Raw genomic sequence first — 16,646 nt, 5'->3', positions numbered from 1 at the left:
AAGGGTACGGTGCCTATGCAGCCGTCGTATACGTGCAATACAGGGTATCGCGCGTAACCCATCTTATTAGAACACCAATATAACAGTAAGCACGAAGCAAAATGAGGTGGACAAGCCCATTTCTGTGGATGACTGGCCTACACTTCCACGTACGCAGCCTGCGAACGAGCCCCCTCTCATGCCTCCCCGTCCTACAACTACCTCCGAGCCTACGTTCGTTGAGGATGCGTAAAGGGTAGTTCGATCGATTATCCCGATGCTACAATCCCTGGTCGCTGTCTTGGCAGACCTGCTGAGAAGCCTAGGAACTCCTACTGCTCGAAGATGCCTACAGGTGATGGACGCGTTGAGCTAAGTTCTCACCTGCCTCACTAGAGCCATGGCAGGAGATCGACAATCGTTCCGCCAAGAGGTCAGAGAAGCATCAGTCATCCAGAAGAACGCAGGAGAACTAAGATCAAGGATTTTTGATTTTTGTCAGTACGTGTTCCTGAATCGTTTCCCAATCATCGCGATTTGTGAACCAAATTTAACAAACCTAATCAGACTATCAATATACGTATCAATTCTGTCCCAAACCTCAAACAAAAGCAGCAAGGACCTTGTGTACATTCGTCGCGAGCTTACCTACATTAGTCATCCTGTGCCACCTCATGACAAAAACCAGTATGTGTATCTGACTGTGAAACAAAAAACCCTCACCTTCACATTAGTGTGCGTTTTCCTATCCCCTTCAGCTCATTTTGGTCAAAAAACACTGGATGACATACTTGCGAGCGTACTGTATCCATGGATAATTACAGAGAACTTCAACACCCACCACTCAAACTGGGGAAACTCAAAATTTAATGCCACGGGCGGGAAACTGGCTTCATTTGTATCGACCCATTAACTTTTTTTTACTTAATGATGGGAGCCCTACATTCCTACGAGAGTCGATGTACAGCAGCTGCTTGGACCTGACATTTGTGCGCCGTCGCTTCGCCACAAGCGTCAAGTAGTTTTTAGGCATCGAGACGCATGGTAGCGAACACATCCCTAGTTACCTCAACATCAAACGCTTCACCAGGGGTAAACCGCCGAAAACCATCCGGAGGATCGTTTTGTCTGTATTCACAACCCACATGGAAGACGCATGTGCAAAAGGCTCATTTTCTTGCATTGAGCAAGCGATCAAAGAAGCAGCGCAGAGTGGGATGTGCACGCTGACGTGCTCTTCAAGGCTCTCGGAAATGGACATGGAATTAGTGCGACTTTGTGCGATTCGCCGGCGTGCGCAGCGCAAATATTGGTGCACAAAGTTAATTGAAGATCTGCGTATAGCAATGCGCGTGTAAAATAAGATCCAGCGTCGTATCGATAAACTGGAGTTCCAACGGTGGGCGAAGTTTTGCGATTCTCTAGACCCTCGCAAACCACACTCTCAAATATGGCAAACCGTGCGAGGCCTACGCACATTTCCCGAACGTTTCCCAATGAAAGCCTTGGCACTTTTACAAAATAGAAAAGAATTCGAGAAAGCGGAAGATTTTTGTAGGAAGATTGCAAGCCCATGACTATGCACAGGAGTCCTTGCTGCTGCTAGCGCACCACACTCCCTTGATCCGTGCATGGACCTACCTTTTTCAGTGGAAGAGCTCATGCAGCTCTTGCTTCGTGTAACCAATCGTCGTCGCGCAGACCTGATGGTATATCATACCGTCTACTGTTACAACTCGGTTATCGCGCACGCAGTGCTTTACTGGACGAGTTTATTGAGTTTTGGCGAGCTGGAGCTCTTTCTGGAGAATAGAAAACACGCCGTTTGGTTCCAATTCTCGAACCTGAAAGATCACCTCTATAACTGACGTCATACCGACCAATAGTGGCTAGTTGCGTGGGCAATTGATGGCGCGAATGATACTTGCCAGGCTCGAGTGGTTCTTAGAGCGCTGCAGAGCATATCCAGATGCCATGGCCGACACGCTCGCGAAGCCATACTTCACGCCCTTGAGTCAGTTAGTTGACTTGGGTGACGAGTGTACCGCTGGATCTTCTGCTACCTTCATGTGAGATCATTGTTTAAGTAAACTGATGATGGGCTGGCATCTGAGCAATACATACACTGTGGTGTTCCCCAACGTGGTGTATTGAGCCCCACACTATGTAGTCTTGTTATGATCGGCCTCGTGGAAACTATAGCAGAGTCTGTGCAGATATATATCTATGCAGACAATGTTGGAGTTTGGACATCTGGTGTAACACGTCCACAGACATGTGGGACACTTCACAAAGCACCAAACTCTATTTTGCGTACCTTAGAGAACAAAGCCGCAAGATTTCTTCAGACAAATTGGCGCTGGTTGCTTTCACGTGGAAGGCAATGACGTCATATTCCGTCACCATGATGGACAAATTGTCAGCTACACCAGCACACACATGTTTTTGGGAGTCACCAATGATTGAAATCAATGCTGGAGTCCCCATGTGACCATTCTAAAAAAAGCGCCTAACAGCCATTGCCCAACTATTCAACTTGCTCGGAGGAAACAAGTGGGGCATGTCAGTACACGCCATGTTGCAGCTATACAGGACATTGTTCCTGGGGTACCTGCAGTACAGCTTGCCTCTTTTGACGAACACCTGCAAAAGTAGCATACGAATAATCGAAGGTGCCCAGGGTCAGGCACTCAGGCTTTGTCTTGAACTACCACGCTGCAAGTCCAAAGCGGAGACCATCGCAATCGCTAAAGAACATTCGGCCTCAGTGCACATTACCCTAGAGATGCTTCGAACAACACTGCCCACCAATTCGCTTTGCTTCCAGAAGACCAAACGAGTGCCTCCTTCTCTAAAGGAGTGTTGAGTTACCGTGAGTACCTTCCGTCAGGTTACACACTTCCGGAACGTATCTTAATACCCCCTTGGTGTTGAACTGTCTGAACCTACGCTTGACAGTGCCAGGAATTTGCAAAAAGGCTGCTCTCTCGACACAGCTTTGAAGCAGCTGACTCTACTTATGCTGCACGAAGAATACAAACATCACGTTAAAATTTCTACAGATGGTTCGACAAATGTTGGGGATCTGCAGGAGCTGTGATCTTCCCAGCAATCGCCGAAACCATCCAATTTCGAACGACTCACAAAACAACATCGATAGCCGCAGAGCTCGCAGCCCACCGTCGTGCACACCGCCAGATTGAACAAGAAGCACCTTTAAAATGATGCATTTTCACCGATTCAAAACCACCTCTGTATTGTACTCGAATCGCGCTACGTCATGGACCTCATGACCAATTGGTGCTGGAAACATGGCAGTTGTATTAATAAGTACTACAGGAAAAGAAGTGATGTAACTTTTCAATCATTACCAGGCCACTACGGAATCGCCGATAGCTAACATGACGACGATGCAGCAAAGAACGCTCACAAAAACGGCATCAAAGATTCCATTCTATTGTCAAAAAGCGACGCAGCGGCAAGGAATAATACTCTCGCGAACGATGTCGTCAGGTCTCTGTGAAACACGCTTGTATTTTCACACACCCGTCTTCACCGTCTGGATCAAGAGAGATAAAGATGCAAGGAAAGGCAGGGAGGTTAACCAGACACACATCCGGTTTGCTACCCTGCCCGTCTGGATCAATATCTACAACTTTCCTCTCCATCTGGGTTATCAAAGTCTGAGACAACCGTTTTCTGACGCATGTGGTTTGGGGTGCCTTACATAAACGCATTTGCTGTCCGCACAGGCTGGGAAGACATTTCTCCGTGTGACCATTGCGACGCTGACAAAACCATCGAACATATTTTGTGTCAGTGCCCTCAGTACAGCTATCAAAAATAGTCCATGTCAGCAGTGTTTGCATGTCTGACGACCAGCCGCTTTCTGAAAAATTAATTTTGGAATGCTGGAAAGACTGAGCTTCACGCCAAAAAGCGACGAAGGCCCTACTAAAGTTTCTGCAATCGACCCACCTCGTCGAACGCTTGTGACAACCTAGTGTGTGTATGTATTTTCGCTTCTCTCCCACTCTATTTCTCTCATTCTCTTTTCATTACTTTTCTATCTCCCATTCCCCCTTTCTCAGAGGAGGGTAGCAAACCAGATAGTGCTTTGCGGTTAACCTCCCTGCCTTTCTTCATACCATCTCTCTCTCTCTCTCTCTCTGTTTTTGAGCTTTTAGTACGTACTCCTATGCAAATGAAAAGAAAGTTCTATTCCATTCCCCCATCACCTAAATGCACGAGAGGAGACTGAAAAAGCTGCAGAGATTTCCGGAAACGGAGGGGTATTTCACCGAGTGTCAACTTGGATTACCAAATTTAGTAAGGCGTCACAGTGCTTGCCGTCATAATTAAAACTGATACGTCCATTTGAAATCATTGTGAGAAATGTTTTCTTAGCTTCGAGCTTCGAACAACAGGCGCAAAGAATGGGCTGGCGAGATTATATTGAAGAGTTAGAAATGCAAGGACTTTCTATGATTCACCTTAGACACATTGTTCATAATTCATTGACGCTTCGAGGACCTCATTTACACTGGTGAAAAACACGCTGTCGGAGAAAATGGGTCATCGTTACCTTATTATGCACTGTGAAATAGTTGACATTTAAATATACTTGACAAAGAACGAGGCATAAATCTTAAGCATGTGCTCAGTTTGTCGCAGCGCACCCTTTTTCGTAACATGTTAATGTATGAGGCTGGCTTGCTACCCCCAACTCTCACCCTGATTGACCCCCCCCCCCCCCCAACCCGTGCATACGGCTATAAATATATCACTATCTGCGACACGAGCTTTGCAGCCACCGTAGGAATAAAGAGAAACATACTTCTGCACCTCCACGATTTGCATACGTTACGCGGTGAAGCATACGAGCTCCCCTGCTTCATTTAGGCCTTTGCATAGGCGTGGATAAAGGCTGTGATCGAATTGGTAATAGTCCACAGTTTCACGGAACGAACACACCAGATTGGATTCAAGGTAGTCCTCATCGGGGATTTGAAGGTACCACTGTCGCGGGGCAGGGTGCGTTTCCTGTATTCTCTGAGGTCCTCGAAACCTCATTTGAGAAACACTGTGTTAGCGCATCGTTTAGTACAGCCTCAATACTGATGGACATCATAATCCCGCTATATTAGTCCACCTAGAATCGACACCAAGTCACTCTTCTTTCTTGGGTAACTCCCGGACTCACACTGAGGCCTCGATACCCTGGTTCTCACATACTTTTCAGGGTTGGCCTGATATTTATCTGCCGACAATGGACCGCGCATAACGCCATAAGAGACAAGCGGCCCGCTTGAAATCCCCCCGAATAGCCCCAAGAGAGCTTCGTAGACCACCTGAAGCTTTTTCTAGAAAAGAAACCGTGATCTTGAGCCAAGCACAAACATATTCTCTGCCGAATGACTTTACACTGCACAGAATTCAACAGGCCCCGAATAAACCTCATTGCCAAAAGTGCGGTTCAGTACCGACACCATTCCACACATATTGGCACTGGCCCAGAGCCACTACATCACAACGTTAATCACTCCGCTATAACATACATGGAAGGCCTGGGTCGCGAATATGAGCGAAACAACCTCATCGTGGACAATTCTCATTAACCATATACGTACCATCTTAGGACAGACTATTTAATCCTCACCCTAGAGCTCAGACACGGACTTGAGTTTTAAACTTAAAGGTTTTTTTCTCTCTATTTTCTCCCTCATTTCCACACACTACTTCGGCTTGAAAGTATGATCAATGTCACTAGATCACCGCGTATGGCAAATAAAGTAGAATGTAGAACTTCTACGCCACCACTGAAATGGCGACAATCATTGGCTTCGTAGCAATGTTGCTCTGAGAGAATAGCAGAAAATATTCGTACTCAAATGAGAATAACAGGAACTTTGCAGCATCTCGGTAGTGGTAAAGCTGGAATACGTCTGCTCGAAAATGTATTGACTATTTTCAAATATTCAATATTTTTTGCAGGCATAACGCTCATTTGTATTGGCCATCGCCTGGGAGCCATATCACCTGTAAGCCCACTGCCTTCGCAAGAAAGTGCATCTGTGTTGGACGAGATAATGACCTCACTTCACTGCTTGTCAGCGTTCGCTAAAAGCTTCCCATATTATCGGTATTTTCCAACCTTGATGTGGCGAAAATTCCAACGGGCCATGGATGACTACACGGCGTAAGCAGAATTTTTACTTGAAATATATATATTACTGGAGTTATTTCTTTCAAGCAAACATTAACAAAACTTTTTCAACATTTACAATTTGTTTCGCGTTATCAGTTTACGGGATCTTTCAGCGGTAATAGAATCGCATTATGCTGCATTCTGTTACGGATCACCGAAGGTTTTGCTACTGCTTCATATCAGGATGTCCCCTACTCAATCATACATTGTACAGGAAATATCTAACATGTTCTATCTGAAGAAGCACGCAGCATGTATACACGATGACTCCGAAATGTTCGATGATCATCGGTTGAATTAAAAAAAGGCCATGAGAGGTGGTATGCACCGGAGGGGCGCTCATTGGTTTTAACGCAAGGCAGGATTTGCGAATGACGTGCCTAAGCGTGCCAATAATAAAATGGACGTTTTAAAGTGGTTCCACGTGCAGTAGAATACAACGTGGCTGGACAGAAGAGAGAGAGAGAGAATAAATTGAGGTAAAGGCACGGAGGTTAACCAGAAATTGGAGCATCCAGTTTGCAGCCTATACTATACGACGATTGTGTAGCGGCCCCATCAAGTTCTCAGGATGCTTCCTGTTCTTGATGTTGTCAGATTCCACTGAGTTGTCAAATTAAGTAGTGCAGTCATTTGAAAGTGATCGCCGAAGTTGTCTGGGCTAGTCACAACAATATTCTGGGCCAATCAAAGCTGACAAAAGAGCGTATCAACATGGTCTGGAGAAGCAGCATTTGAAAGGAAAAAAAATAAGTGAGAGCGTTACATGACAGCATTTAGTCATACTCGTAAGAGATTTAAATTAGGGGTGAAATAGGTCATGGACACATTATAAGAAAGCGCTTCTATTGGTCGGATCGCTTTATCTGCGTCTGCAGTGGGTGCTGCCGAGGCATAGGTCTACCAGTAGCCCCCATACACACGTCGCGAAAAGTGGCTCCAGTTGAGGTAAGCTTGTTGAAGTTAGTATAGTCATTTCAAGTACCATTTTTAGTTTTTTTTCTTTGCTTCCTTTGTAAAATCCTCTGAGGTTGTGCTATGAGACTACCTAGGAAAGGTCTGCGGTTCAAACAGAGCCTGATGCATCAGAATCTATGTTCCTTTTGCGCCCAATTACGGTTGCGCTTCTCACGTGCGAATTGTCGAGAGGTGAAAACAGACGTGTCAAGATACGTCATGTGACTTATACTACCCTAGCAGTCACTGGTTCGTTTCTCAAATACCTACATTTTAGCCTCTTCTACGTATAACAACCATATTATTGTGTCACGAGACAGCGTATCGTTCCGACGTGCACTGAATCATACATAGTAATATGGGTATATTTAAAAAAAGTGTTTGAGTGACAATCACAGGCATGCATTTTTTTTGTTTTCTCTGAAGCCCTGTAGCGCTAGGATTGAAGAGTACCCACGTAGACAGGATATAGGGTGACAACACATTCGACAGAACCGCCATATTTTTATTTTTTTACGGGCACGCAGATACGCGTTGTGCCAGACACTTTGAATATGCTAACCGAGTAAAAATTATATTTCTACAATGTTATGCGCCTTTCTGTCGCCATTTTTTATGAGTCAGTTCAAGAGATGGCGTCCACGTCAGTGACTTTAGCCCAGTTTGGCGGTCACCTTAACAAATGGTGTCTCCACCTAGCTCCCAGCAAAATCGGTAGTGATTTCGAAGTATAATGATTCCGGCCGATAAATCTGGCCCTCGTATGAAATGCTGGGTTGGTGGCGTGAAGAACTGCCGGCACTTGGGACTAAGTCAAGCAAATTTTGGCACCGCAGAGCTGGTCATCTCTCTATCCCAAAGGTTTTCAAACTTGGTTTCACGGAAATCCAAATTCTATAGGTTTTCGTGAGTGGGCGGTACTAGCACGTTTCATAGAGAAATAACTTATTTTGGCAAGAAAATTTACATTGGACTTTGCAATAACGATGCCATCCCTCACAGTCCACATACTCATATGAAGAATAACGAGTGACCTACATGAACGGTGGCCGACTACAATTGCCGTCTAGTGCGGCATGCAGCTTTAACGATTTGCAAACATGTGAAGACAGAACATTTTGAAGGCTGGTAATTCATTTTCGTGTGCGCTGAAGTTACTTAAAACGGCGCTTTATTGATAGCTCATGGAGCGTCGGCGATCTCGTGCCACAGTTTTTATTCACGATGACATGACCCTGACTTATGTTGGTTTTGTCAAAAAACGCGCAATGACGCAGCTTATCTTCGAAATTCGATGCATTCTCTACACTTCACACGAGAAAGGGCACAATGTGACATTTTTGTGGCTGCCAAGTCACTGCAGCGTCATAGGAAACGAACATGCCTATACTGCCGCACGGGCAGCTCTTAAAGGTACACGAGAAGAAGCCATACCACTTTCGCGGACCGATGCTGCCAGTAATCTTCTATGCCTTGAGCGGAAAATCACGCTTTCACTATAGTGTTCACCAAGCAACCAGACTACCTAGACGAATCATCAACACCACCTGTCTTCTTTGATGGCTCTCCGCATTCCCACTGGGTTCGACCGAAGAGAAGCCACCCTTCTTCATCGCTTATGGCTAGGAGTGGCATTTACAAAATCTTATTCATTTATCACAGGAATGGCCGACAACGCTCTCTGTGATGCCTGTCGTTGCGAAGAGACGCTAAACCACATTCTGTGCAACCGTCCGTTCTATGGCATTCAGAGACAGTCACTGACATCCTATCTTGCGCGCATCGACAACAGTCAAATGTCTGTGGAGACCATTCTTTCAAGTGCCCGAGAGAAGACATTGCAACAGATGGCGACAAAATCACTGTTGAAATTCCTATGCGACACGGACTTGAACAAGCGGCTGTAACAGCAATGTCACACACCACGAAAGACAAGACTGGACTATGACAAAGTGCGTGCGCATGTGCTGCTTCATGTGCTGTGTTTATCTCTGATGCCTCTCTCCTCTCTATATTTCATCTTCCCCGTCCGCCCCCTATGCGCAGGATTGCAAACTGGCTGCCTATAGACTGGTTAACCTCCCTGCCGTTCTTTTTCTCCTGTTTTCCTTCCTTGATACGCATAAGACGCGTCGCTTCGTATTGGTTGTGGGCGACAAGAGCATTTAGGCTGAGTCACGTCCAGTATATCAGGTGATGGCTGTTTCACAGCACGAGTGGCATGCCACCTTTTGTTGTTTTGCAAATAAACAAAGAGGCCTCTGTATGCCCTGCACTTCCTATACTTGAAGACATCGCTGGCACTGCGTGGTTCGTGAAGAAAGCAGTGTGTGGTTGGCGAGCACTCGACGCGCTCGACGGTGCGGCGAAGGGAGGAATGGCAAGTCTGTGTATTGAGGTAGTTCCACGTCAACGCCGAAAAACTTCGATATTCAAAATAAGAGAACATGCCAACGCCAGCTGTGTTAACGCCATGGCTGCTCGTGTAAGAGGCATAAGGACGTAGCCTCCTACCACGCTTTACTTTTGATTGGTAATGCGTCAAAAAAGGTCTCGCGGCGCTCTCCATGCAAGAGCCGTTGGTGTTCCCCGAGGCCAGAAAACTCGCTCGAATCTATGGGCTAACGCTTGTCCATGCTTTATCGTGCTGGTTCTTGCGAGCTTTTGTTCTCTTGAAACTTGGTTCTGCTTGATGATCAACCAAATCCACTATGCCAAGCTTCGTCCGACCTTGTGTGAACTTCCCACAATTTGTTTTGTCTCTGTTCATCTCTCTCTCAATTCCTGTTTGTTCGTACGAGAGCGTTTTATGTGGAAATTCACCCAGTCTTCAGTGACATATTTTCCATCACGGTAATGCTGTAGAAAAATAAGCAGTCAGTCACATAGAGAAAAAATGTTGCGTCAATGGGTGTCGAAGCCATGACCTCTTGGTGCACAAGAACAGATGTCAGGCAGGATATCCACCGCGCCATGGTGAAACACTGTGACTTTTGTAAATGCCAATTTTCTATCTACCATTGTCGTGTCATGGCGTTCTCGGTAAAGAGCAGTAACGAATCATGTGCGTGACATCCGCGATTAGTATTTTCAACGCATCGTTTTTAAACATCCGTCCTATTTGGTTCACCTTCAATAACCAAAGTTCAATTTGGACAACGCCTTAAAACAACCCCAGGTGGCGACCTTACCCCAGTGTCAGCGTAGTTTATAGCGCAAGCGTCAGCGTTGCTCAATACTACTAGCATCTATGACTTCAAGGGTTTCTTTTTTCCTAAATGATGAATGTTAGGCTTCGGGATGGAGCTGTATGACTAAGCATCAATGTAGGTGCATCCACATCCTCATTAAACGGTCCTGTAAACTACCTCTGAATTAAACCGCTTTACTTTCCTGTTTTACCGATTCCTGTGACGGAGTGATCAACCATGTTTTTTCAGGGGCGATGCTCCTCAGGGTGTAGGTCGTTCCCTCTTCTGTAGTAGTAGTTGTAGCAGTAGCAGTTGTTGTTTGTTGTTGTTGTTGTTGTTGTTGTTGTTGTTGTTGTTGTGGTTGTTGTTGTTGTTGTTGTTGTATGTAGCCACCTCTATCTCATGAATTCCTCAGTAGATGGCAATGTGCGTACATACCCTTAGAAATATTGTAACGTACCTTTAGAAGTCCAGGTGAGGTTTATTAGATGAAGGACCGAAAGGCGGGCGAGTTGGAACTTATCCATAGTGGGCAGCGCACAAAAGGAAACACACAAGAGAAGGAATCAGGACACGCGCTGGTCTAACAACTGAAAGTTTTATTTGAAAGAAAGCATATATATACATGTGTACACAGAAAATCAAGTGCTACGCAAGATTACTTCCGATCAATGAAACCAATCTCCTGTTCAGATAAAGAAACAGATGGCTGGCTAACGCAAATGCCAACACTCTTCGCCATGTGGTAAGCCTCAGCAATCTCACGTGTCCTTTGATTATGATGGCGGTCGATGATTGCGGTTTGCTCAAAAGAAGGAATACAACCGCAATCGCGGCAATGGCTGGCGAGGTGAGACAGAACCCCACCCTTTAAAGAATTTTCATGCTCCCGTAGCCTAATATTAATACATCTACCGGTCTGTCCTATGCAGACACTCCCGCACGAGCAAGGAATTTTATAGACTACCCCGGTCGAACATGCGGTATACTTCTTAACGTGCTTGATTGAACAAGTGTTATCAACCGCCCTCGTAATTCCCTTAACGCGTCTATGAATCTTGCCACATAAGCTACCCAATTTATTCCCACTTGAAAAAACAACGTCAACCCCATACTGCCCCCCAACTTTCTTTAATCTATGTGAAATGGAATGTACATAGGGAATCACTGCAAAACGCTTTTGCTCGCGTTGAGAGGTTGCTGGTTGGTTGGTGGGCTGCGCGTTACTATTTACTTTCTTTAGCAAACGCTCGGAAGCAGAAACGAGAAAGGCGGTGGGAAAACCCGCTGTCTTAAGCCGATCACACTGATTACGAAAGCTTTCCTCTGTGGCATGGAAACTTCATGCCTTCACGCAGCTGTCGCAAAATCTTGTTTCCATGCCACAGAGGAAAGCTTTCGTAATCAGTGTGATCGGCTTAAGACAGCGGGTTTTCCCACCGCCTTTCTCGTTTCTGCTTCCGAGCGTTTGCTAAAGAAAGTAAATAGTAACGCGCAGCCCACCAACCAACCAGCAACCTCTCAACGCGAGCAAAAGCGTTTTGCAGTGATTCCCTATGTACATTCCATTTCACATAGATTAAAGAAAGTTGGGGGGCAGTATGGGGTTGACGTTGTTTTTTCAAGTGGGAATAAATTGGGTAGCTTATGTGGCAAGATTCATAGACGCGTTAAGGGAATTACGAGGGCGGTTGATAACACTTGTTCAATCAAGCACGTTAAGAAGTATACCGCATGTTCGACCGGGGTAGTCTATAAAATTCCTTGCTCGTGCGGGAGTGTCTGCATAGGACAGACCGGTAGATGTATTAATATTAGGCTACGGGAGCATGAAAATTCTTTAAAGGGTGGGGTTCTGTCTCACCTCGCCAGCCATTGCCGCGATTGCGGTTGTATTCCTTCTTTTGAGCAAACCGCAATCATCGACCGCCATCATAATCAAAGGACACGTGAGATTGCTGAGGCTTACCACATGGCGAAGAGTGTTGGCATTTGCGTTAGCCAGCCATCTGTTTCTTTATCTGAACAGGAGATTGGTTTCATTGATCGGAAGTAATCTTGCGTAGCACTTGATTTTCTGTGTACACATGTATATATATGCTTTCTTTCAAATAAAACTTTCAGTTGTTAGACCAGCGCGTGTCCTGATTCCTTCTCTTGTGTGTTTCCTTTTGTGCGCTGCCCACTATGGATAGATGAAGGAGTAGAGCAGCAGGACTCTTGCCGGACGTGTTGCTTGGGCGTGCACTCGAGAGACGGGTAGCAAGTGCACTTCTTTTGTGTCCTGTGCCTCTACATTAGCAAGTCACCCACTATATCCTAAGGGTGGCATTATTCCCTCCTCTGCGAAAAACAGCATCGCCTCGATGCTGCAAGGCAGATGTAAGAGAGAAACAGATTACGCAGCGCGATAACATAAGGATGATGAAAATCAAAGCTTGTGTAGTTGCAAGTTTAGGCATAATAAAAACAGGAAATGGTTGATAGGCGATATTATGAACGTGCATCATAATGTTTCATGCGCACGATATGAACTATGTCGGAGCTAGGTTGTCTTTGTTTTGTTTGAGTTGACAACCCACTGTCCAGAACTACCTCGTAGTTCACGTCACTCACGTGGCGCAGCACCCTGTAGGGTCCAAAGTACCAGCTTAGCAAATTTCCCGAAAGGCCATGGTGACGAACAGGAGTCCGCACCCAAACTCAGTTTTCTAGACTGTAAATCACGTCTCGATGGCGGATATTTTAGCGTCGTGCATCTGGCTGCTGTTGAAGACCGATGTGCCGCCGCACGAGCTGGCGAGTTTCTTCAGCACGCTCAGTGAATTCTTCGGCGTGAGCTGTTATATGGTCAGCGTCTTGACGGTGAACGAATAGTTTTTTCACTGTGAAAAGTCGCGATGGCTGCGTTATAGGTAAGTGAATGTGTTTCTGACTAATTTCCGAAATGAGGTACAACATCTTGCGAAGGAAACTGTCGTTGGTCACCTGCGCGAGTTCGTTTCGATTACGGATTTCACTTCTTTTGAGACTGCATCGTTGATGTTGCGTGGGATTTTTTGAATTTAATTGTCGTGACCAACCTTGTTATTAAGACTGCTCCGGTTGAGCTGCTTGGCTGAACCGATTCGTCAGTGTATATTGATTTGTGCAGGTGACGTGAGGAGGGCGGATTAGAGTAATAGAAAGGCTAAAGCAAAAGAATTGCTGTGCGTGGCGTTGGGCGGGCGAAGTGAGGAAACTGGGAAGGAGTCAAGGAATGGCAAAAGCGAAAACACTACCTTGTATTGCATTGAGAAGACGAGATGAAAAAAATGAAAAGGGGCAAAGGAAAGGCCAAAGTAAAAAGAAAGCCAGGTGATCTATTGGGAAGGCGAGGCGAAGAGATTGGAAAGGAGTAAAGGAAAGGCTAAAGCAAAATCATTGGCATGTATTACGTTGGGTGCGACGATGACGTTGTGGTTAGAGCATCAGCCTCGCATGCAAGAGGTCCGTGGTTCAAATCCCGGTACCGCGCAGTTCCCAACCGGAAAAAAAAATCCGCGTGTTGATGGAACTGCATTAAGAGGCCTGGGGTGCGGCCTCACCGGTAACCACCGCCGGAAACGCACTCCCTCACCAGAGAAGGATTTGCCACCCTGGTGCAGTATCTGGCCACTACCTCCCACATGCATACGTCAAATAACTCACGGTCCTCAGTCCCCAGCAGCTGCGAAGCAACTGACCATGGCGGCGGTCAGATCTGCAACGCAGCAGAGGGTGCTAAGAATCTCTGGACTACAGGCCGCCATTGGAACCTTAACTTGGCAACGTTTAACGCTAGAACCTTATCTAGTGAGGGAAGTCTAGCTGTACTATTCGAGGAGCTAGAGGGTGTTCAATGGGATATAATAGGGATCAGTGAGGTTAGGAAGACAGATGAGGCCTATTATACTGTACTACAGAATGGACACGTCCTTTGCTATCGGGGCTTGGCAGACAGAACAGAGCTGGGAGTGGGGTTCCTAATTTACAGAAACATAGCTGGCAACATAGAAGAATACTATAGCTATAATGAAAGGGTGGTAGGTATTGTATTAAACTGAATAAAAGATACAAGATGAAGGTAGTACAGGCTTACGCGCCTACATTCAGCCATGATGACGCTTCAGTTGAAAGCTTCTATGAAGACGTGGAATCGGCAATGAGTAAGGTAAAAACACGGTATACTATAGTGATGGGCGACTTTAATGCAAAGGTAGGGAAGAAGCAGGCTGGAGACCAGACAGTAGGAGATTATGGCATCGGCACTAGAAACGCCAGAGGATAGCTACTAGTAGAATTCGCAGAACGCAATAATTTGCGGATTTTGAATACCTTCTACCAAAAACGAGAAAACCGCAAGTGGACATGGAGGAGCCCTAATGGCGAAAATAAGAACGAAATAGACTTTATAATGACTGCACACCCAGGAATCGTGCAGGATGTGGAAGTGGTTGGCAAGGTACGATGCAGTGACCATAGAATGGTACGGTCTCGAATTCGCCTAGACTTGAAGAAGGAACGACAGAAACTGATACGCAAGAAGCCAATCAATGAGCTAGCACTGAGAGGGAAAGTACAGGAATTCAGAGTGTCGCTGCAGAACAGGTACTCGGCTCTTAGTGAGGAAACCAACCTTAGCGTAGATACAATGAATGATAATGTGACGAGTATCATTACGGAGTGTGCAGTGGAAGTTGGAGGCAGGGTAGTTAGACAGGACACTGGCAAGCTTTCCCAGGAAACGAAGAACCTAATTAAAAAGCGTCAAATCATGAAAGCGCCAAGTACAACAGACAAAATAGAACTGGCAGAGCTTTCGAAGTTGATTAATAGACGTAAAGTATGCGATGTAAGAAGGTATAACATGGAGAGAATTGAACACGCTCTGAAAAACGGAGGAAGCGTCATAGCAGTGAAGAGGAAACTTGGGATAGGCAAAAGTCGGATGTATGCACTATGGGACAAAGAAGGCAAACTAACTACCAATATGGATAGGATAGTTAAAATAGCGGAGGAGTTTTACAGAGATCTGTACAGTAGCCGAGAAAACCACGACATTAATACTATAAGAACTAGCAGTAACCCAGATGACACCCCACCAGTAATGATAGAAGAAGTCAGAAAAGCTTTGGAGAGCATGCAAAGAGGCAAAGCTGCTGGTGAGGATCAGGTAACATCAGATCTGCTGCAAGACGGAGGACAGATTGTGTTAGAAAAACTAGCCACCCTGTTTACGAGGTGTCTCCTCACGGGAAGGGTACCAGAGTTTTGGAAGAACGCTAACATCATCTTAATACATAAGAAAGGAGATGACAAGGACTTGAAGAATTACCGGCCGATAAGCTTGCTCTCTGTAGTATACAAGCTATTTACAAAGGTAATTGCTAACAGAGTAAAGAAAACATTAGAATTGAATTAACCAAAGGAACAAGCAGGATTTCGAACAGGCTACTCAACAATTGACCACATTCATACTATCAATCAGGTAATAGAGAAATGCTCAGAGTGTAACCAACCACTATACATAGCCTTCATAGATTACGAGAAGGCGTTTGATTCAGTAGAAATATCAGCCGTCATGCAGACACTGCGGAATCAGGGCGTAGATGGAGTATATATAAACATTCTGGAAGAAATCTACAGGGGATCAACTGCTACCATAGTGCTTCATAAAGAAAGCAACAGAATACCAATCAAGAAGGGTGTAAGTCCGGGGGACACAATCTCCCCAATGCTATTTACCGCGTGCTTACAGGAGGTTTTCAGAAGCCTAAAATGGGAACAGTTAGGGATAAGAGTTAATGGAGAATACCTTAGTAGCCTGTGCTTCGCCGATGACATTGCATTGCCGAGTAACTCAGCGGACGAATTGCAACTCATGATTACGGAGTTAGACAAGGAGAACAGAAAGGTGGGTCTTAAAATTAATCTGCAGAAAACGAAAGTAATGTAAAACAACCTCGGAAAGGAGCTGCGCTTCGAGATAGGTAATAGTGCACTTGAAGTTGTAAAAAACTTTGTCTACTTAGGGCAGGTAATAACCGCAGAGCCTAACCACGAGATTGAAGTAACTAGAAGAATGAGAATGGGGTGGAGCACATTCGGCAAGCACTCTCAAAATATGACAGGTAGATTGCCACTATCCCTCAAGAGGAAGGTATATAACAGCTGTATCTTGCCGGTACTTAGCTACGGAGCAGAACCCTGGAGACCTACAAAGATGGTTCAGCTTAAATTGAGGGCGACGCAGCGAGCAATGGAAAGAAAAGTGGTAGGTGTAACCTTAA

The 16,646-nt window shown here is 45.5% G+C and overlaps 1 protein-coding gene across 1 annotated transcript in view; it reads left to right on the top strand.

Moving 5' to 3' along the window:
- Positions 1 to 16,646, top strand: part of LOC119171478 (putative cytochrome P450 49a1) — a 47,224-nt gene that overhangs the window by 16,668 nt on the left and 13,910 nt on the right. Inside the window, exon 4 of the mRNA XM_037422281.2 lies at positions 5,974 to 6,178. Within this exon, the coding sequence (XP_037278178.2) occupies positions 5,974 to 6,178 (205 nt within the window). The remainder of the gene's footprint in view (positions 1 to 5,973; positions 6,179 to 16,646) is intronic.

This window comes from Rhipicephalus microplus, chromosome 4 (genome assembly GCF_043290135.1).
Source record: "Rhipicephalus microplus isolate Deutch F79 chromosome 4, USDA_Rmic, whole genome shotgun sequence".
In the NCBI taxonomy this organism is placed as follows: domain Eukaryota; kingdom Metazoa; phylum Arthropoda; class Arachnida; order Ixodida; family Ixodidae; genus Rhipicephalus; species Rhipicephalus microplus.
Note: the sequence above shows the minus strand (reverse complement) of the source record. Positions and strands in the feature narration are given on the sequence as shown.